Genomic DNA, 24,165 nt, shown 5'->3' on the forward strand with positions numbered 1-24,165 from the left:
AGGCCGATGCTCTATCTACTGAGCCAAACCGGCTAGCAGGGGTGGGCAAACTTTTTGACTCAAGGGCCACAATAGGTTCTTAAACTGGACCGGAGGGCTGGAACAAAAGCATGGATGGAGTGTTTGTGTGAACTAATATAAATTCAAAGTAAACATCAGTACATAAAAGGGTACGGTCGTTTTTTTTTTTAGTTTTATTCATTTCAAACGGGCCGGATCCGGCCCGCGGGCCATAGTTTGCCTATGGCTGGGGGGTATAGATATTTTCAAAAGACACATTTAAAAAAAATGGAGTGATTCTAATACCTTTACATTCTTTGATCTTTAATGAATATTCCGCTCTACATTACACAAGGTAACACAAAAGTAGGTTTACAATTGTATGTGAAACACAGTTTATTCTTGTATTATTATTTATTAATTATTTTCCATATAAATTACTGTAAATCTACTTTTGTTCTATCCTATATATATCGTAATCTTTTCATGAAAATTGAACATCATACCCAATATACTCTGACTAATGAGAAAAGAGTGAAGAAAAAGAGTGGTTTAATATGAAAAATAAGTTTTAATGAGTTATTAATTTCACTTTACTTTTTATTTATGATAGCATTCACTCTTTCTTACATAAAAAATATAGTTAATGTTAAACAGAATGGAAACTTTCAACTGCAAAAATATATATTGTATTATCTTTTTAAATCAAACTCTGATGACAAAAAAAGAATAATATTTACCTGCATTAATGAAATAAATATGAAATATATTGACACTGATTCACTCAAGCCTGAACATACTTTGACAGTTCTGGAGCTAGCCATTGCTATTGTTTATACTCTTTAGATAAAGTTTTTAATCAATTATTTTACAGTTTTATATAAGTTTTAATTTTTTCTCAAGTAGGACATGTAAATAGTGAAGAAATATAAAATGCATGTAGTTTATGAAGACACACTGTCACATACAGACTCACATGGACATTTAGATATTTTTAACATTAGCAATATAAAGAAAATAATGCCCCAAAGAGTCTACTAAGATGCTCTTCAGCAATAGGTGAATGGATAAAGAAACTATAATACCTCTATACATGGGACATTATTCAACAAGAAAATGAAATAATTATCAAGCCACAAACAACATGGAAAAACTTAAATGTGTATTGCTCAGTGAAATAAGCCAGTTTGAAAAGGCTGCATGCTGTATGATTTCAACATTTTGGTAAAAGCAAAATTGCAGATAATAAAGAATGAGATCAATGGTTCTGAGGGTTGGAAGAAGAGAGGGGCAGATAGATGGAGCAGAGTGACTTTTTAGGAAAGTGAAACTATTCTATGTGGTTTTGTAATGGTGGATAAACAACATCACACACTTCTCAAAATCCATAGAACTGTAAACACAAATAATAAATCCTAATGTAAACTATTTACTTTAATAATAAAATGTCAATATCAGTTAGCCAATTGTAACAGTTGTTCACTTAATATTAGATGTTAATAACTGGGAAAACTGTGTCGGGGTAGAGGGCATATATAAGATCTGTCTAGACATTCTTCTCCATTTTATCTAACCTTAAAGTTATTCTAAAAGAAAATAAAGTCCATTAGTTTAAAAAAATTTAAAAACCTTTTTGATCACATTTGCTAACCTTTTATTTTAATGATATAAATGTTTAAGCCATCAAGAACTTGAAAAAACTAAAATGCAGAAATATTGCATCATAATTATGGGATAGAAAAAAAGAACATTGCTGACATTATTGAATAGATTTAATGTTAACTAAAACATTATTCTATATCTCTACATTCATAATCAAATATTACCACCTATGATTACGTAGTGTGGGGTTTTTTGGTCACTTAGCTGACGATCCAGTAAATCGATATGCTAAATTTTAGTTTATATCTAAATTTGGTAGATAGTTGCAAGCTACATATTACAGATAGATTAATATCAAAATAAATGCTTTTAAATAAAAGGTTACTTACCACTATATTTGATGACACGAATTGTTGAATCTCCTTCGCCAAATTTGGTGAGAGGTGTTAGTCGGACTTCATAAGCCTCTGGTTTAATTAGCTCAGTCAAATTATATGTAATTAATTCTCCTTTTTGAATATTTCCATTTATTTTAATCTCTTGTTCCCACCAACGCTGTTGTCCAGCCTGAAATCAAAACAATTATGCAATAATGTTCCCAGTATTTTCTTCAGAGGTACTTAATTGTGTTGTAACCAAATAAGGCAGGCATTCTGAAAATTTATTTAAATAAGAAAGTACTAATATTATAAATGTGTTTTATTAAAGTTCTATAATAAGCAACAAATTTTGCAGATGTTTGTGGATAATCACCAAATTATCACAGAATAACCTGTCATATAAACAGATTTAAAGTCATCTAATTTAAGAGTCAGAGAGATATAAAATAATAGTCTATTGAAGTCTCATCTGGGGACTGGGAGAGATATAAGATTACTTATTACTTAACATATTTATAGTCAACTGGTCTCTGGTGAAGACAATGAAATGGAGCAAAGACAGTATTCTCAGCAATTTTTCTAGAACACTGGACAACCCTATGCAAAATACTGAATCTAGACACAGACATTGCAATCTTCACAGCATTTAACTCAGAATGAATCTCAGACCTACAAGGAAAACATTAAACTACAAAACTCCTAGAAGATAACATAGACAATTAAGACATTGGGCTTTGCAATAACTTTTGGATACAACACTGAAAACACACTCCATGAAATAAATAACTGATAAGCTGGACTTCTTTAATTTAAAAATTTCTCATCTATCAAAGACAATATCATGAGAATAAAAACAAGCCACAGACCGGGAGAAAATATTTGCAAAAGATAAGCTGATAAAGAACTGTTACCAAAAATATATGGAGATCTCTTAAAATTCAATAATAAGAAAACAAACAAAAACATTTAAAGAAAGGGCCACAGATTTTAATAAAAAAAGATGCTTCCCATGATATGTCATCAGAGGAATGCACTACACACCTATCAAAAGATTCAATATCCAGGATACTTACAACACCAAATGCTGTCAAGGATGCAGACAACTAGGAACTCTTGTTCACTGCCGGTGGGAATGTCAAACAGGACCGCCACTTTGGAGGGTAGTGTGGTGGGTTTTTACAAAATGAAACACGGTCTTTTCATATGACCCAGCAACTGTGCTTCTTGGTATTTCCCCAAAGGAGGTGAAAACATATTCACCCAAAAATCTGCACTTGGACATTTATAGCAGCTTTATTTATAATTGCCAAAACTTGGAAGCAATCAAGATGTCCTTTAACAAGTAAGGGCAAAAATAAGTAGTGCTACAACCAGACAGTGGGATATTGTTGAGATCTATCTAGAAATGAGCTATCAGCTATGGAAAAACATGGAGGAAATGTAAACGCATATTAATAAGTAAAATACACCAATCTGAAAAGGCTACAGACTCTGATTCCAGCTATATGACATTCTGGGACAGGCACAAACATGGAGACAGTGCTTACCAGAGATTAGGGGAGAGGGAAAGGTGAATAAGCTGAGCACAGAGGATTTTTTGGACAATAAAATTACTCTGCATGATGATATAATGGGGGATACATGTAATTATAATTTTGCCCAAACCTATAGAATGTAAAACACCAAGAGTGAACCGTAATGTAAACTATGGACTTTGGCTGATAAGGATGGGTCAATGTAGGTTCATCAATTATAACAAATATACCACTCTAATAGAGGGTGTTGATATTAGGGAAGACTATGCATGCTTTGGGGGAGGGGAGTATGTTGGAAATCATTGTACATTCTGCTCAATTATTGCTATGAACCTAAAACTGTTCTAAAAATGTAAGTCTAAAAAATTTTGTTGTGCCACTTTTATAAATTTCTGTTCTTTGCATACATTTTCAGTTTTCTTTTATTTATGTAGCTATTATAAGTATAGTTGCATTATAATATGTATCTAATTTTTGTACACCTGGTGTCTATGGCATCAGCATAAACTGATAGCTAAGCTTCACATTAGCATTGGCTCCCCTTGCCTCCCAAGTCCTACAGGGTGATGCACAAGAGCCCAGTTGATTTTACACCGACTTGGGTTTGTATCACATTTGAGAATCCCTGAGCTTAAGAAAGCTTAGTATTTTGTAACTGATAGTAACCAAACCTGCTCCTGCATTACCTAAAACGGAAGCATTTATTACACCAGAGATTAAACAGACCTTCCTTGTGCTTCAGAGGGAGACACTATGCAAATGTTTGCTATGCAAATGAACTTGAAAAGAGAGGCTGGAATAAAAAGACAGTGTCTCTGCACAATAATATGAAAAAAAAAATCAAGAGATCCACAGAAAACTGTTGTCTAAAAATACAGTCTTGATGAATATGTAGAGTGGAATAGGTATGGAGAGCAATTTGGCAATAAAAACATTATTATAATGAGAACAGATAAACTCTTGTACACAAGGAGACAGGAATATTCATGGCATAGAAAACATAAAATATTCTACCAGTAAATATCAGTAAGAGATAGAATAATTAGATTGTTTACCCTTCATAAAATGTAACACAAAATGCAGCATTAAAAGTGAACCCAAGATACACACATCATCATGAATAAATTTTACAAAAGTAATAGCTAAAATTAATTTTAAGGCAGAAATATTATTAAATTTAAAGCATACATTTTGAAAAGGAATATATGAATGTATTATATATATGAATGTGTGTGTGTATGTATAAAGAAATACAGAAAATAGTAAATGCAGTAAATGCTGAGTACAAGACACTGGTCACACGGGTTAGGAGAACATCAGGATGAGAAAACAGAATTGTGAGGGGTAAAGAAAGGACTTAACCCTATCTGGTGATAGGATGCAGGTAGAGTGCAAATGGTGGCTGATCATAATGCCTGTAATATTTCTCTTTATTTTTCAGAAAATTGTAGCATAAGAAATAGGCAATAGTGGATTTTCTTAAATTCTGTCTTCCTTGAATTCTAAAACAGTGCCCTCTTGCATTACTTCCTACATCTCCATCTGTGGCTGCACCTCGTTCTCTTAAAGAGGTGCTTTTCCTTTTCCTGAGTTCAAAATATGGATGGTATTTGAGATTTTATATGTGATGTTTTAGATACTCTGTAGTAGTGGTTCTCATATTTAGGCATGCATGAGAGTCATGGGGCAAATTCTAAGTCTTAAACACCAGCATTTCTGCTTCAAAGAGATCTAGAAATATAATTTTTCAATTTGTTTAAAAATATAATTTAAAAAATCATCTTCTCCTTTACAAGACTATTGGATGCTGATGATCCAGGGCTACATTTGGTGAGGCATAGCTCAGTCTTGCTACACCACCTCATTAATACTAATGGCTTCTTCTAACACCTCAACATTGATTACTCTTTCACTTGTATATTCTGGTCAGATAGTTAAAAACAAGGAAACCACCCTAACTGGTTTGGCTCAGTGGATAGAGCGTCGGCCTGCGGACTGAAAGGTCCCAGGTTTGATTCTGGTCAAGGGCATGTACCTTGGTTGCGGGCACATCCCCAGTAGGAGGTGTGCAGGAGGCAGCTGATCGATGTTTCTCTCTCATCGATGTTTCTAACTATCCCTCTCCTTCCTCTCTGTAAAAAATCAATAAAATATATATTTAAAAACAAACAAACAAAGAAAACAAGAAAACCCCACTCCATATATAAGTCCTCACTATGTGCCAGCACTATATTAACTGTATCACACTTATTATTATAAACTAGAGGCCCGGTGCACGAAATTTGTGCACAAAGAGTGTGTGTTCCTCAGCCCGGCCTGCACGCTCTCCAATCTGGGACCCCTGTGGGATTGGGCCTAAACCAGCAGTAGGACATCCCTCTCACAATCCGGGACAGCTGGCTCCTAACCGCTCACCTGCCTGCCTGCCTGATTGCCCCTAACTGCTTCTGCCTGCCAGCCTGATCACCCACTAATCACTCCCCTGCCAGCCTGATTGACGCCTAAATACTCCCCTGCTGGCCTGATCACTCCCAACAGTGCTCCCCTGCTGGCCTGTTTGTCCCCAACTACCCTTCCCTGCTGGCTTGTTCACCCCCAACTGCCCTCCCTGCTGGCCTGATTGCCCACAACGGCCCTCCCCTGCTGGCCATCCTGTGGTGACCATCTTGTGGTGGTCATCTTGTGGTAGCCATCTTGTATTGACATGAGGGTGGCCACCTTGTGGCGGCCATATTGTGACGACGTCGCACGATGCCACCTAGGCTTTTATTACATAGGAAAATCTACCATGACTCCTAGTAGGTAGGTAGAACTACTACTAGCCCTATTTTATAAATGATGAAACTGAAGCAGAGGGAGGTTAATGTGACTCTCCTAATGCTGTATAGATTGGGAGTAGCATCTGAAAAGTAAAGTTTGTTTACAACCAAAATTACCCTTTCTGGCATCACTTTCTCCTTGCTTCCTTAAAATTTGTCTTTCCCTTTTTTTTTTAACCAGAGCCAATTTAGTTAAAATACTGATAAAGAATTTTTTTGAATATAGATTATAAGGCAGAAAGAATTTCTTATTAATGTTTATACCTACAGTGTCTGCCCATTAACATGGTAAAGTTGTGATGAGATTAAATTCCAGGATAGTGTATATTTAACTGGCCCCCAAGGAGTACAGCATGAAATCCAACTCAGTTAACAGTAACTGCATCCAATCACTGAATTTAAATATTGGTAAAAATTGACATAAAACCTAATTGCACAGGAAGTACTTTACTCATGCATAGTTGATGCTGGATACTACAAAGTTTCTATCAGTCTTGGGTCCTAAATATTCTACAAAATAATATAATGTAAATGGCAATTTCACTGTTTTTAGATTTTCAAATTAGATGCATTAAACAAAGGCAAAGTACTGTTATTTCAAAAGATATATAAAAAACATATACAGAATAATTTGACTTCTTATTATTACCTACAGGCACACAGGTTTAATCAAGGTGTACCTTTCTGAATATGTGCAGTACATCCCAAGGAGAGACTGCGGGTATAAGGAGATGCATTACACAAATGATTTCAGTTGGCAGACACATTGATGTCATTATACTTATTACAAGCTTTGAAGTGCATACCTTTATATGTGTTTTAAAAAAGCAATAACTTTTATTCCATCTTTAATTTAAAGCTTTAATGAAAGTATATACTTCAGCAGTTGAGGAATGAGCAATTAAATAGTTCATATTATATCTCAGTGAGCTGTGCAAATGTAAAAATGCAAAAACTGAATGCAGTGTTTGCACAAACACCGAAAAATGAAATATTAGTCCACTGTTTGAAGGTAATATGGCAAAACCCTCAGAGAACATAGGACCGAAAACATAATGGAATGATAGTCCCAGATCAGCCCCGTTATCATGTTGATTTGAAAGTAATGTGTTGAACACTTTTTTATCATTTATATTTTTTTAAATTTCCAATTAACTTTTTCTTTTTCTAGGAGGTATATTCCTTTCATATGATTTAGGGGGTAACTTCAAAATCTAAAAATACACTACAAGGAGGCATTTTACGAAAAGCTGCTGTTTGCTGTTTTTACCACTGAGGATACTTAAAAGGCAATTGTTGCAAAGGTTTCAGAAGGACAAATCATATTTTTATTTTTTTAATTTTAAAAGGAATAAAATTATCTCAATAAAGCAGAAGGCTGCAATAGATTCTAAAATGTGAAAGAAAAAGAAATGCCATATTTTCCTTCCTTTCTGGGTTGCAAACCATTTTCAGGACTGCAAGTGAGAACCTAGAGGAGGAGATGGGGGAGTACACCAATGAATAGCAGACATATACACATGTGTGTTCCATTTGCTGTGAAGTGACCCCATAAGATACATATTGATATGCTCAGAGGAAACTTCCATCCATGCTTATCAGCCACACTGCTTAGGAAAATAAAAGCCTATCTTAAAAACCCAGTTTCTACAGGACCTAATATATACTGTTATGATTATCCCACAGAGTATAAACTAGCTAAGATAACATTTTAATGGGTTAGAATGTAATTGCCTTATAACCTCAGATAAAAGTGACATGGGTTTTAAGATGCACCTTTATTTTAATAACACATTAGGGAATAAAGAGATAATAAATAACATGACATTAAATGTACCATATTTATATTTCCCACTAAGTAGTAAGAGCATGCACTTATCCATTTAATTACATACCCTTTCTTCTATTATTGCCACAAATTTGAGTCTCAATTACTTCACATTCAGTATACATTTTACTGAATTTGAGTCACTTTTTCAACCCCTGGAAATATTTTGTTTTTCATACTTTGCTTATATAGTAATGCTAGAAGTGACATCATAGTTTTTAGATATACAGACATTTAATATTTTTGTTTCCCATTCCTCTTAGGAGGCTTATATTTTTATGTCTAAGGTAAAGTTAAATAGCTTTTCTTGAAAGCTATCTTGAAGCTTTCCACAGATTGATTTATGACTAATCTTTCCGTAGATTATATCAACATCTCCTAACATTAAAAATGTTGTGCTATTTCCTGAGGTATATGGGCAACATCTGTTTTTCATTGCATTTTCATTTTCACAAGCATTGTAGGCCATTGTAAAGTACAGAGTATCTTTTGTCTCTCAGTGTAATCATAATGCAATATTAAGGTTTATAGAAAGCATTTGGGGATCTATGTTTAAATCAGAATTTAAATAATGCAAATAATGCAACTGTGACAATTAGATTGACAGATATCTATAGATATATATACAGAGATAATAATATATATCCATTAAATAACTTTAATCTATTGCCTATATGCTGGCAAGTTCATTTGCATTACTAGCATATAATGGATTCTAAATGTGGGATATTAAAAAAGGTGTACTGGCATTGAGGAATTCTAGCAGTTCTATCTTTCAGTACAAATGACCTGCTATTTTGTTGTAACCTTATTTTGTAAAATTTAGTAACAGCCACAATGTCACTAACATCTTTGGACTTGAAATTATATATCCTCATTATTGAACATAAGTAAAAGGATATATGTATTTATGTATATTTCAATTTTAGACATCCATAAACATAATATTAAATGCTACCTAATGGGGTTCTGAGTTAATAGTTGGGGTTATAAAGTACCGACAAAAGTAAAATGAACTCTTTTTCCCTCTAAACAATATTTGAAAAAGAAACTATTTCAATACTATTTCCAATAGTGGAGAAGGAATGAACCATACTTTTCCTGAACATTGACTTAGATAGCTTGAAACATACATGATGTCTGAAAACTCTGATTTCAGAGGTGAGGCTCAGAATAATATTACAGCATGAAGTTGAGGAGTGTCAGCTATATTAAGCAGCAATTAGAAAAAGTGTGAATTTCATAACCACTAATTTGCATCTCCTAAAAATAGAATATTCTTTATTTTTCTATAACTGAATTCAATTTATCTCATTTCTGATGAGTTAAACTCATCAAGTTAAACTCAACGCGTTTAAGATTTGAACTTGATAAACTCGGGCTAAAGTCAATCACTTCAAGCATTGGGTGCTACCTGGGGAAGTACTTAAACTGGGGCAGGGGTAAAGGAAGTCCATTTCCCAACGTAATATTCTTGTCAATGCCAAGAGCTTGGATTGTTTGTTTCCTACTGACATTCTCTCAGACTAATTTCATCTGGCCTTTCTAGTCCTGTGCTAACATCTTTTGCTTATAACTTTGGGACTGCCTTGGCCCTTGGTCAATATACCTGTATCTTTTTTAGACAATCACAGGTTCTTTGAATCTAACAGCAACACCTCTGCCCTTGATTATTATTATTTTGGGGGAGTAGGGAGGTGAATCCTGACTGCTTCCCCTGCATCACAGTGAAGTAAAAGACCAGCCAGGTTCCAGGTCTGAAAATCAGCCTCAGTTGTGCTACTTTGCTAGTCAAGGACTCCCCAGGCAGCACTGGGCTTCTGGGAAAGCTGTGCAGCCTTCCTGAGCTACATGTGGGAAGTGAGCCCGTGAGCCCACACTGTTCCTACTCCCGTGGGTTGAGGTGCCTTTCTCAGGGAACTTCTAGGCTTGTTCTATTACTATCCCCCCACTTTTACAAAAATATTCGCCATGCCTCCTGATTCTGTGTATTTGCATTACAATTTCTCCCAGTGTTTTTATTCCTGACAGAAAGGCTTTTGTAATTCAACACTTTTTCTTTCTCAACAGCCTCCTGCCCACTCCTAATCCCACAAACTCCCATTTGATTTAAATCCTAGGCTCTCAAGGGTACTGTTTTTGCTTAGATGCTATAAAATTGTTTCAAGGTTCATTTGCTGTGTTTTTAGTTTTGTGCTAGTATGTGTTTGTGTGTCTTCACATTCTTTGACCATAAACCTCGGCCTCTTCTACTATAATCTTAAATAATGATAGAGCAGCTGATAAAATAGAATTAGGAAAAAATGTTAGAAATGCATATTTCAAATTCCCAACTGCTCTTTATAAAGTTTTTAATTTACATAGTATACTAGTAGTCTGTATTCAGCTTTGAATGTTACTCCCCATAGTTTTTCTAATTTATATTCCTAAAAACAGTTACTTGATTACAAAACAAAACAAAGTATCACCCCTCAGGTAAAGACAGCATGGAGTGGGCCATGTCTTCAGTGGATATCTCAGTTTTTTCCCGCAGTTTGGACGTTTTATTCCTTGTCTGCCTTAGTGAGCAGCCCTGCTGTCTGGAGGAATGTGAACTCCAGAAGCAGGTGGAGACTCTGGTAAATAACATTGGTGTAAAAATGAAACACCTTGCAAATATATTTCAAGAATGATTTTTAAAAATGAGAACTAAACAGGAACATAGAACAAAGTTTTGAATCACAACCAAATGAAATATTCTTGTTTGGTGATTATAGAAATAAAAAAAAAATAGAAAAAGAAAAGTGGAGGCTGAAACTGTCTAAATATATTAAGGTACTATAATTTTAAATTAAAAAGGTAGTTCTAGCCCCAGCCAGTGTCCCTCAGTGGTTAGAGCACCTGTCTCCATTCCTGGTCAAGGGCAAGTACCTGTGTTGCAGGTTTGATCCCAGGCGCCAGTAAGGCCCATGCAGGAGGCAACCAATAGATGTGTTGTTCTCTCTCCCTCGCTCTCTCTCTCTGTCTCTCTCCTCCTCCCTCCCTTTCACTTTCTCTAAGAATCAATGGAAAAAATATCCTTGGGTGAGGGTTAACAGCAACAACAAAAAAGGTAGTTTTAAAAAAATTGAGACAAATATTAGAACAGAACTTTGTATAAGAGGAGCTCCTTTGGCACCCTGAAAAATTTTAATGTGTATGCAGTGGCTAAACATTAAGGGAATGGGTTAAAAACAAAACTAGCATTACACCTAATCTTAACTACTTAGTACATATTTTTTTTAAATGTGACTTCATTTACAGTTCCAATTTGTTTAAAATACATTAGAAGAGTTACTAGTACATGAGAATATTAAAAATATAATTGTCAACCAATGGTTGTTGGTGCCAATTCAAGGCCAAACAGGAATCTCCAACTTGCAGTGCAATAAAGAAGGAAACTTAATTCAGTGCAAAGCAGCCCAATTGTATTTTAGCTGAGGAGCAGAGCAGAGCTGTCTAGCCAGAGGTCTGCTTTGCGCAGCACCATTCTAGCCTGCTGCACTCCACAACGGTTCCCTTGGCTTTCTCCACTCTGTGCCAGCCTGCTTCATCTGCTCTGATGAGACATATTCTATTTTTCAGCTCAGACAGGGAGATGACTATCCAATCCTCAGTGAAAAGGGGAAGTGCTGTTTCAGGGCCAGAGGGGAGCGAGCTTATTAGAGAGAAGTCCCCTCCCTGTTCCTGATTGGTCTGTCCTCATGCAAATGAGAACTCCAAATCCTCACAGTTTGATTAGCCAATAAAGCACTGCCCTGATTGATCAGAATAGAGCCTCTCTCAATGGCTGCAGCTGTGCAGCTCAGATGAGGAAGGCCTATTGGTTGAAACAGGATTCCAGGAACCCCTTTGTTCGGGCAGGAACACTGCAGGAAGGCAGGCAGTTTAGTACAGGCTTCTTCATGAAGTGCAGTTTCTGTGCAGAAATGGCTGCTAGGCTCGGTTTTTTGTTTTTCAATTTGAGCCCACCAGGAGCCCTCCTTAGTAGGTATCTTTTTTTCTCAGATTTACATTTATTAACTAACATTTATTAACTACTATATGCTACGACCTGTTCTAGCATTTTTGTCATTATTTATTTGTCAAACAATTTAATGAGGTAGTTACATAATTAATTTTAAGTTTTATCCAAATTATTATATTTTCACCTATTTTATTAATATGGGTAGGATTATTATTTTTTAAAAATAAAAATATCTGGAAAAGTAAATTAATAAAAGTGAAGAGCAAAGGTAAATCTTGGAGCTCAGAAGACATACAGAACAAATTGAATATTCAAATGCATCTTGTTAACCTTCTTTTCCTGCTCACTGCATGAACACTTTAGATCTTTTGTGACATACATGGAATTTCAAAGGTAATTACTAAAACTTAGTATCAGAAATGCTCCAGAAAACATTTTTTAACTTTCCACTTACATTATATGTATATAAGATAAAATATTTGTTCTATTTTATAGAATTACTTAGTAATAACTTTTGCAATGAATTGTAACCATGAATTTATAAACTATATTGAATAAAATACTTTATAGAATCATGATTTGGTAGAATTTAAAAGATTTGATGTGTAATTGATAAGGCACATGGAGGGAAAGTTTAGATAAATCTTGATGCAATAATTAAATGATCTTTTTCACTTAATAAAATTTTGCTTCTTTTTATTTAAAGGATAGAACATGCATAAAATTATAACAATTTCAGCACACAAAGCATTCCCTGATTATTGGACATTTTTTAAATGAGACTTGCTTTCTTTTGCACTGCAATTATAATAATACATCTTAAAGTTTGAAAAGGAAACAAATTTGAACATTTGAAAAAGTTCTTATCTAAGCTTACACAAGTCAATGTGTTATTGTGTGGTAGCACTGTATATGGATGGTTCTAGCTCAGAAAAATTGTCACTTTGGTCACAGTTAGAATTACATATCTCTACCTGTGGGGAAATGGTATCATTATGGAAAACATAATTTTTCAAGAAACAAGTGACAACTATGCTAACAATGAATTACAATCTTGTTTTAAGAAACATAATATAACATTTACTTAAACAAATAAATATGTAGTTACAGTACATTCATATTTCAATACTACAATTAAATTTATGGGAGCAAATTTGACAACTACATTGTTCTTTACATGGGAATTAAGAAGTCAACCAAAAAAAACTAAGCTTATATAAATACTAGGGGCCCAGAACACAAATTTGTGTACCTTGAAAGGAACTGTGGGCCATGAGGCTGCAGTAGGCACAGGGGCGGGTCTCAGCCCATCCTTCACTCCCCTGCCTGGCCCCTCTTGCTGCGGCTCCTGGTCCCCTCTCTTCCTGCAGCCCTCTCCTGCCACCACTGCTCCCACGCGCTGAGGGCACTGGGCCACTTGCACCTGCTGATGGTGCAGAGCAATTAGGGCTGGTGCTAGCAGCAGTGTGAGTGGGGCTGGCACCCTCAGTAGGTGCAAGTGGCGGCTGCTGCCCCGATTGCCCCACAGGAGCAGGGGGAGATGTAGAAGCCCTCAGGGGCAATCAGGGCCAGCAGCTGCTGCTTTCACCTGCTGATGGCGCCAAGTGAGTGGGACTGGCCCTGGGCACAGGCAGCAGATGTGAGAGGTGGCTCCAGTGCCGGCCGGCTGCAGGTGTTGGCAGTGCAAATGCTGGGGGGCACTGCGGTATGTGGGAACAAAGAATTTTCAGTAACCACCAGAGTCTCGGCCCAATGACAGCAACCAGTGCCCTGCCTTGCTCTGGCACCCCCGCTCACCTGCTCCACCATCACGCCACAGCCAACACATGCCATGTTCCACATCCCTCCCCCCCTCGGTGGTCAGCACAAGTCATAGTGACCAGTTGTTTCACCGTTTGGTCTATTTGCATACTAGGATTCTCTGATGTGATTTTAGCACAAACCATACCAACTCAAGCTCCCTCCAATTCATTGTGACCCCAGCTAGCAGGGTGCCTAAAAGATGACTTCTGTATAGTATGTCCCTTTATTCACTCACCAGACATCAGAAAGAACAATCCTTTAAAAGTACACTTAATTTATCTTCCAAAGTTTGCAGAATTGCAGTTTGGAATGATAGCAGGGAATACTCAATAAAGTATTTTTATTACTATGAAAAATTAAAAATATATCTACCAATTTTTTGCCAAACATTGTACTAAAGCTTTTACACATTGCTTTTCATTCAATCCTTATAAAATTCCAATGAGGTTGGTAATATTATCCTTGTTTCTTCAGTTAAGGCAACTGACATTTAAAGAATTGATAAGATTTCTCAAGTCATGTGGCTGGTAAGAAGCAAAAGAAATGATAAAAGAACCAAATATTGTCCAATATCAAGGCTACCCTCTCACTCTTAACCACTATCCTCCATTTCCTATTACTATAATACTTGCGTTGCTTTCACAATTTTTTTTTCTGACAAATGTGTACTTTATTCATATTCCCTTAAAGAAGTGATAAAGGATTTTTAAACTAAAGAAGGCCTGGTTATGTTGAATTGAATTACAAAGCAATGGGTGATAGATTAAGACAATTAATCTATCTTTAGAAGGAGGGTTAGTCCTACAAAAAGCTTTTGATTTTGTGAGTCCTGACAATTAAAGAAAATTCAGATTCCGTTTTTGAATTTTATTTCAGCACTCAAGTGAATGTATGTTCTGGTTATGTTGAGTTCTGGGCTCATAACTGTTATATAAATCATTAAGTGATAGCGAATTTCAATATTGCCTCAGGGAAGAATTTGTGTGTATTACTGGCATATCCTTTCAACCATGCATTTATTACTTTCATCTATTAAAACAAAACAACAACATTGAAAACCAACCAAGAGACCATATATAACAAAAAATAATCATTCTTTAGCAGGTAATGATAAATTGCTATGGAAGACAAACTGGTTTTCTATCAAGTTTGGAAATAACATAGTCTAATTAGTTTCTTGTATGCTCGAATCAGCAGGTGAAAGGATACCTGGATCTAAAGATTTAATCATTATATATTTCAAGCCTAATAAATTGGAAGTAAGCAACTCAGTAAGCTTCTTTCTTTATAGTTAGCTTTTCCAGGATATGCAAATAGATCACGATTCAGGGTTTTTACATTGGCAATTCATCTTGCTATTTCTGATAAAAGGGGATCTTAATTGCTTCCTTCAATTATTTGTATGAATAACCTAGTTATTGCTTTACATCCCAAAGGTGTTTTACTAATGCTATGTTCTGGATTAATTACTAACACTTTTACAAAGTGATCCTTTAAATGCCACCTGACCCTCCTACTTCTCATCAACAATTTCTTCTAACAGCCTTGTAAACTCCGTACTTCTAGTGGATTCTGATTCCAACCATCCTACATTTGCCACCAAAGTACAGAAATATCTTGTTTTATTGTGTTTTACTTTATTGTGTTTCACAGGTATTACTTTTTTTTTTTTCAAATGGAAGGTAAAACCTTTCATCGCAAAAAGACTACAACTTGCTTTATTGCAGTTCTCACTTTATTATGGTGGTCTGAAACCAAACCCACAGTATTTCTAAGGCATGCTTGCAACTCAATTTATTGGGATGGTTTGGAACAAAACCCACAACTTCTCTGAGTTATGCCCATAATTTAATTTTATTCTCCTGCTCAAATAATTGAGTAATTACTCTTTTGTAATATTATTGAACTCTCATTATGTACTTTGTTGACTAACTCAATGTAACTAAGTTAAAATCCATAATGTCACCATGAATATTTTCAAAGTTTCATTAGGCTACTTTAGCCTGATACTACTTAAATAGATATCTACTTGGGACATCAATTTTACACTCATAGGGAGAAGCCTAAAGTTAATATATTTTCGTAAACTTTACTATAAAGTAATGATATAATTCCTTCAGCAAGGGAAACAAAAGAGAGAAAAAATGAGACTACATCAAACTAAAATGTTTTTGCACAGCAAAGAAAACCATCAACAAAATGAAAAGACAACTCACTGAATGGAAGAACATATTCACCAATGATGCATTCGATAAGGGATTAATATCAAAAATTTATAAATAATTGTCTACAACCCAACATGAAAAACACAAAACAATCCAAATAATAAATAGGCAGAGGACCTGCATAGATACTTCTTCAAAGAGGAAATACAGATGTCTAATAGAAATACAAAAGTCACTAGTCATAAGATAAATGCAAATTAAAACCACAATGATAGAGTACCTCATACCTAGAGGATATTATGCTAAGTGAAATAAGTCAGAGAAACACAAATATCATAAGGTTTCACTTATACGTGGAATCTAAAGAGCAAAATAAACAAACAAACAAAATAGAAACAGAATCAAAGATACAGAGAACAAACTGATTGTTACCAGAGAGGAGGAGTTTGGAGGCTAGGTGAGAAAGGTGAAGGGTTTAAGAAGTAAAAACTGGTAGTTACAAAATAGTCATGGGAATGCAAAGCACACCATAGTGAATATAGTGAATAATATTGTTATAACTATGTACTGTGCCAGGTGGGTACTTGAAATATTTTGGTGGTGGGGGGGGGGGGATAAAAAGAGGGTCAATTTTGTATAGTATTGCTTAACCACTAAACTGTACATTTGAAACTAATACAAAATAATATTGAATGTAAACTGTAATCTATACTAATAAAAGGGTAATATGCTAATTAGACCGGGTCAACTGGCCATCTTCCAGACTTCCAACTTCTTTCTGGACGAAGCTATGGTGGTAGGGCCCAAGGCAGAGGCAGTTAGGGGCGAGATCAGGCTGGCAGGGGAGAGCAGTTAGGGGTGAGATCAGGCTGGCAGGAGGTTAGGGGACAGATCAGCGGTCAGGGGGTTAGGGGCAATCAGATTGGCAGGGAAAGGCAGTCAGGGCAAGATCAGACTGGCAGGGGAGGGCAGTTGGGGGTGAACTGGCCTACAGGGGAAGGCAGTTGGGGGTGCAACCAGGCCGTCAGGGGAGTGCAGTTGGGGGCGAGATCAGGCTGGCAAGGGAGGGCAGTTGAGGGTGACCAGGCTGGCAGGGGAGGGCAGTTGGGGGCATTAGGCAGGCAGGCAGGTTAGTGGTTACGAGCCAGTGGTCCTGGATTGTGAGAGGGATGTCTGACTGCCAGAGGGATGTCTGACTGCTGGCAGTCAGACATCCCCCAAGGGGTCCCAGATTGGAGAGGATGCAGGTGGACTGAGGGACACCCTCCCCCTTCCGTGCACAAATTTCATGCACTGGGCATCTAGTTGAAAAAAAAAATTAAAAAAAGAAAATAATGTAATAAAATTTTAAATGTATTGATATACTATAGTTTTAATTCAATCATTGATGAGAGTAAAAGTCCTAATCATCAAAGTGTTCTTAAATTATAGGGTTAGAAGAAAAATCAATTAAAAAAACAGGCAATGCTTACACAAATGTGTAAATAGAGTTTAGTAAAGGGGTGGGCAAACTTTTTGACTCGAGGGCCACAATGGGTTCTTAAACTGGACCGGAGGGCCAGAACAAAAGCATGGATGGAGTGTTTGTGTGAACTAATATAAATTCAAAGTAAGCATCATTACATAAAAGAGTACAGTCTTTTTTTTTTTTAGTTTTATTCATTTCAAACGAGCCGGATCTGGCCCGCGGGCCGTAGTTTGCCCACGGCTCGACTAAGTCAAGGTCACTCAGCTAGTAAGTGGCAGCTGGTTTAGTATCTCTTCATTTTGGATAAAAATGTAAATAATATATTCTTTTCATGGAAAACATTTCAAAAGAGGATTGAATCATACATTTCATTCATTCATTCATTCATTCATTCATTCATTCAAATACACCAAACGAGGTTCACATGAAAACAAACATAATGAGGAACCAAGCTCTTTTTATATGATACTAGAGGCTCAGTGCACAAAATTCATACACTCGGGGTGAGAGGGGTAGCCTCAGCCTGGCCTGAGTCCTCTCACAGTCTGGAAGCCCTCTGGAGATGTCCTGCTGACGGCTCTCCCCAGGGGAGCAGGCCTAAGCTGTCAGTCAGACATCCTCAGAGCTGCTGCGGAGGCGGCAGAGGCTCACACCACTGCGGCTGTGCTTGCCAGCCATGAGCCCAGCTTATGGGCTTCTGGCTGAGCAGAGCTCCCCCCTGTGTGAGTGCACTGACCACCAGGGTGCAGCTCCTGCTTTCATCGTCTGTCCCTTGGTGGTCAGTGTGCATCATGCCGACTGTTCATTCTGCCATTAAGTCGATTTGCATATTACCCCTTTTATTATATAGGATTATTGTTAAATTGAGAGTGGAAGGGAGAGTGGACAGAACATGAGACTATTATGTAAAACATATTCAAACATGGTTGAAATGGAATTTCAAACTCTGTGTACATTTTTTCTGATCTTAGAAAATTTAGATTGTGAAATATCCTGAAATATAAAGTATGATTCTTTTCTGATTTTTATGGTTAATGAGATAAAATATATTTTCTTAGTGAAAAACTAGAGGAAGGTCACTGGAACTGCTACTTCCAAACCCATCCCAGTCCCCTTACTCTTTGGAAAAAATAATCCAATATTTAGCTGTGCTACATTACTGAGCCTCCCTTTAAAAAGATGTGGTCATGTGACCTAATCTTGGCCAATGAGATGCAAGTAGACTTGCTGCATGGCATTTCTATGGAGGCTAGTGAAGACAGTCTAATCAGCTAGGAAGGGTACTTATTAATTTTTTTTCAAAACTTTTTTTTTTAAATACTTTGTCTTTACTCTTGATTCTGGTCTCTGATTCATTTGTGAAGGCTTAACCATCAGCTACCTTACATCATCAGAGAACCTCAAGCATGAAGGTCATACTTTCTAATAGCAGGAAAAGTTTAACTTTAGTGCTCTTATGGTACTGTGGAGCATATGTCACACTGGACTACTGATGTCTGAACTGATTCTTTGTGAGAGGAAAATAAACAGCTATCTCATTTAAGCTCCTATTATTTTGCTATATTCAATTATATGCAGCCATACATAATCTTAATCCTTATACATCCAGCAATTTTATTTTTTTCTCAGACACCTTTACAGAAAAAAAACACTGTTGATTTAGTCAATGCAAAAGTGTAAAGTACATATTCTAGACATTTTAATAAATCAGGTTATGATTTTGTCAATATTTCTATCAGACTCATTTTGCAAAATTTCAGTATAAATTATGTCAAGATAAAGGCATCCAAATTGTAAATGAGGAAGTAAAATTGTCATCATTCGCAGATGACATGATATTGTACATAAAAAAACTCTAAAAATGCCACCAAAAAAACTGCTAAATTTAATACATGAATTTGGCAAAGTAGCAGGCTACAAAATTAATGCCCAGAAATTGATGGCAATTTTATATAACAATAATGATTCTCAGAAAGAAGCTAAAAAAATTCCATTTACTATTGCAATGAAAAAAAAATGATACCTAGGAATAAACTTAAACAAGGAGGTAAAAGATTTGTACTGGAAAAATTATAGAACATTGAAAAAAGAATAGAGGAAAATTCAAACTAGTGGAAGCATATGCCATGTTCATGGATTGGAAGAATTAACATCATTAGAATGTATACACCACCCAAAACAATCTATAGATTTAATGCAATCCCTATTAAAATTCCATCAGCATACTTCACAGATATAGAACAAAAAATTATTTGGAACCAAAAAAGACACCAAATAGCCAAAGAAATCTTGAGAAAGAAGAACATAGTTGGAAGGATCACAATATCAGATATTAAATTATACTACAAAGCCATTGTAAGCAAAACAGCCTGGTACTGGCACAAGAACAGGTTTATAGGTCAATGGAACAGAACAGAGACCACAGAAATTGACCCACACTAAAATAGTCAATTAATATTTGAAAAAGGAGGCAAGAGCATATAATGGAGTGAAAACACACTCTTCAATAAATGGTGTTGTGAAAATTGGACAGGTACATGCAAAAACATGAAACAAGACCACTAACTTACACCATACACAAGAATAAACTCAAAATGGATAAAATACTAAATTGTAAGTTGTGAAGCCATTAAAATTCAAGAAGAAAACATAAGCAGTAAAATTTCAGACATCAGAATTTTCATTGATTCAATTTTAAGGGCAAGAGAAACAAAGGGAAAAATAAACAATGGAAGTATATAAAACTAAAAAGCTCTACACAGCAAAATAAAACATCTTCAAAATATAAAGAGAGCCCACTGTATGAGGGAACATATTTGCCGATGATAGATCTAATAAGGGGTTAACTTTCAAAATATATAAAGAACTTATACAAGTCAACAAAAGGAAGACAATCCAATTAACAAATGGGCAAAATACCTGAATAGACACTTATCCAAGAGTACATGTAAATGGCCAAGAGACATATGAAAAAATGCTCAAACTCACTAGTTCTCTGAGACATGCAAATAAAAATGACAATGAGGTATCACCTCACACCTTCCAGAATGGCTACTATCAATAACTCAACAAGTGCTGGTGAGGATGTGGAGAAAAGGGAACCCTAGTACACTGCTGGTGGGAATGCAGACTGCTGCAGCCACTGTGGAAAGCAGTATGGAGGTTTCTAAAAATAAAAATAAAAAAATGGAACTGCCATTTGACCCACAGATTCCACTTTTAGGAATATATCATTAGAATCCTGAAACACAAATCAGAAAGAACATATATTCATAGCAGAACTATTTACATTAGCTAATATCTGGAAACAGCCCAAGTGCTCATCAGTAGATGAGTGGATAAAAAGCTGTGGTACATTTACATCATGGAATGCTATGCAGCTGTAAAAGAGAAGGGTCTCTTATCCTTTGAGACAGCATGGAAGGACCTGGAGATTATCACGCTAAGCAAAAATAAGCCAATCAGAGAAAGACAAATATCACATGATCTCACTTACATGTGGAATCTAATGAATAAAATAAACTGATGAACAAATAGGTCCATAGACATAGAAGCATGGAATATAGACTGATAGATCTTAGATGGAAGTGGGGGGATGGGGTGCAGGGAAAAGATTAACCAAAGAACTTATAGCCCATGGAGAGAGATAATGGTGCAGTGAAGGCCTGGGGTGGGGTGGAAGGTGTGCAGAAGGTGACGAAGGGGGAGAAAGTGTGGCCACCTGTAATACCCTGAACAATAAAAATAAATTAAAAAATAAAATATATTAAGGTAAAATAATAGTACTTTTTTTTCATTTAGCTATTATCCAACAATTCTGTGTAACAAATAACAGGACCATCTTAATGGAACAAAACAATAAATTTATTTCTTGCTTGTTTAACTGTAGGTTGGTTGGGTTTCCATTTATTTAAAGTAAACTGGACTGAGCTTGTTTCTAGTCATGTGTTGAACTCAGGTCAGCTTCAAATATCTCTTATTCTTTTTGAGGGACCAAGCTACCTAAAACAGGTTTGTCTCATTGATGAGGTCAGGTGGTTCTAGAGAGTGAGCTGAACCATGCAAGGTCTTTTAATACCTATACAGAAATAGCACCTATCATTTCTATATATTCCTCAAGACAAGAACAAGTCATATGACCAAGCTTATCATCTGTGGACATAGGATGTATTCTTTCCAAGAAGACCAGGATTGGGAAAAAATAAATTTTAGATAAGCAATATCCAGATATTCCAAAATGTATTAGAACGTTAAGTGTATCACACATTTCCAACAGACAAATTTTCTTATTAAAGGGAAAGTATAAAAATACTTCAGTTCTTGGAACTTAAACTAAAATGTATCATACTGTCATATGATCATACTTTTAAACTCCTTCATCACATGTCACCAGTGAAAACAATTTTAGGAGCCCAAATCTACCTTTTTCTAAGAAAATGGCATCAACTATAGATGTTTAGTTAAATATATGTATTTTCTATATGATAAAACTAATTCCAATTTTGGGAAAGCGACAATGAGTGAAATTATACTACAAATTTTCATTAGCAAATCCTATCTAATAAAGAGGGAATATGCTAATTGACCCTCATGCCATCGCAAAAGATGGCAGCACCCACAGCCAATAAGGAGGGAATATGCTAATTGACTGCCCCGCCCTCAAAGATGGTAGCACCAACAGCCAATAAGGAGGGAATATGCTAATTGACTACCCCACCCTCAAAGATGGCAGCGCCCACAGCCACAAGATGGCAGCACTCAGTCCCTTCAGCCCTGCCAGGGCGGCAGGCACACGGCAAGCCACTCCATGCTCCTGCCTCCAGAGTCCCCCAGTCTCCTCAGGCCTCCAGCTGCTCAGGGCTGACCCAAGGTGCAGGCAAGCCTTGGATGGCAGCTGCCCAGCCACCCAGGGCCTCCTAAGGCTCAGGTAACCAGGGCTGGCTGAGGCTTGCGCTGCTGGCAGTGGCAGCAGCAGAGGTGTGATAGGGTGACGCCTTCCCCTGATTGCCAGTCACCTCCTGCCCCTGAGGGCTTCCGAACTGTGAGGAGGGCAGGCGGGGCTGAGGGACTCCCCCCTCCAGTGCATGGATTTTCATGCACCGGGCTTCTGGTATATATATAAAAGCCTAAGCGACCATTATGACCAGATGACCAGACAACCAGGTGACCAGCCGGTAGCTATGACATGCACTGACCACCAGGGGTGAGACACTCAATGCAGAAGCTGACCCCTGGTGGTCAGTGCGCTCCCACCTGCAACCTCCCATGGCCGGCCAACCTCCAGAGGTCCCACCCCCTGGCCAGCCTGCCCCGATCGGCCCTGATTGCTGGCCAGGCCGAGCGACCACACTGGTGCATAATTTGTGCACTGGGCCTCTAGTTTGAAATAAAACAACTGCTTTTACTCCATGCTGTCCCTCTTAATTTTGTATCTCAATAGTTACTATTTGACTCTTCTGTTTTGGCTTTTTCTGTGCCTTTTCAACTATCTCAATGTAAAGTCCAACTTTGTTGGAACAGTTCATATGGTCCTTCATGATCCTGGTCCCTCATATCTCCAGCTACACCTTTCCTTTGTTCCTGAACCATGCTGCAGGTATATTACACTGTTTCCAGTTCTCCACACTTATCATGCTGACTATGTATCCAGGCACATCCTAATTTCATCCCTTTATCTAGGTAACTTCTATTTACTCCTCTGGTATCATCAGTTTACTATTATTCCTTCTGTCAGCATTCCTCACTTCCAAAAGTTATCTTAGGTACCCCTCCAATGTGCTCTCATAATTCCTTATACTACACATATTATCATACTAATCAAAGTATATTGTAATTGCCTGCTTGACTATTTATCTCTTTATATGCTTTAAACTCTCTGAGAACAGGAATTATTCTCCAAATGCTTAGGAGAGTCCTTCATAGATAATCTAAGTTTAGTACATATTTTTGTTTATATGAAAGAAGTCTTTCTTATTAGTGATTTCTTTTTTTGTTGTTTACTTTCTTTTTTTTTTTCTTTCCTTTTTTTTTTATTATTAGTTAAGGTATTACAAATGTGTCCTCATCCCCTCCATTAACCCCAACTAGTGATTTCTTTATAAATTGACATGAAATATAGAATATAGATTTAAGCATTCATCTTTCTATATACTAAAAGCCTAATATGTAAATCGACTGAACAACAGAACCACTGGTCAGCGAGGGGCAGGGGCAGCGAGAGGACAGCACCAGGCTAGCCAACGTGGGTGCCAATGGGCAGAGGGAGGTGACCTGAAGCAGGGCAATTGGGGGGCAGCAGCGGACCGGCAGTGGTGGCGGGGTGATGCGGGGAGGGTTGGCGGTGTCCAGCAGGGCGATCCGGGTGCAGGGCCGGCTGCTCACCGGCGTCACCGGTCCCCCTGTCCACAATTGCCCTGCTGGTTGCCTCCCGTAGAGGTTTATTCAGCTGGGCCACACTGGCCTTCTTACTTTTATATTTCAGTTCAACCACAGCATTTGTAAGATTGAGCTGTGGGGAGCAAGTGCCCTTCCCGCTGGAGGCTGGGACTTGAGTGCCAGCCTCATGTGCATTCCCACGTCA

General features: G+C 37.0%; 1 protein-coding gene across 1 annotated transcript in view; it reads right to left on the reverse strand.

Moving 5' to 3' along the window:
• The window catches only part of MDGA2 (MAM domain containing glycosylphosphatidylinositol anchor 2), a 954,748-nt gene that overhangs the window by 67,666 nt on the left and 862,917 nt on the right, over positions 1-24,165 (reverse strand). Inside the window, exon 11 of the mRNA XM_036347018.1 lies at positions 1,992-2,169. Within this exon, the coding sequence (XP_036202911.1) occupies positions 1,992-2,169 (178 nt within the window). The remainder of the gene's footprint in view (positions 1-1,991; positions 2,170-24,165) is intronic.

The sequence above is a fragment of the Myotis myotis genome, unplaced genomic scaffold (assembly GCF_014108235.1).
Source record: "Myotis myotis isolate mMyoMyo1 unplaced genomic scaffold, mMyoMyo1.p scaffold_m19_p_1, whole genome shotgun sequence".
Classification (NCBI taxonomy): Eukaryota; Metazoa; Chordata; class Mammalia; order Chiroptera; family Vespertilionidae; genus Myotis; species Myotis myotis.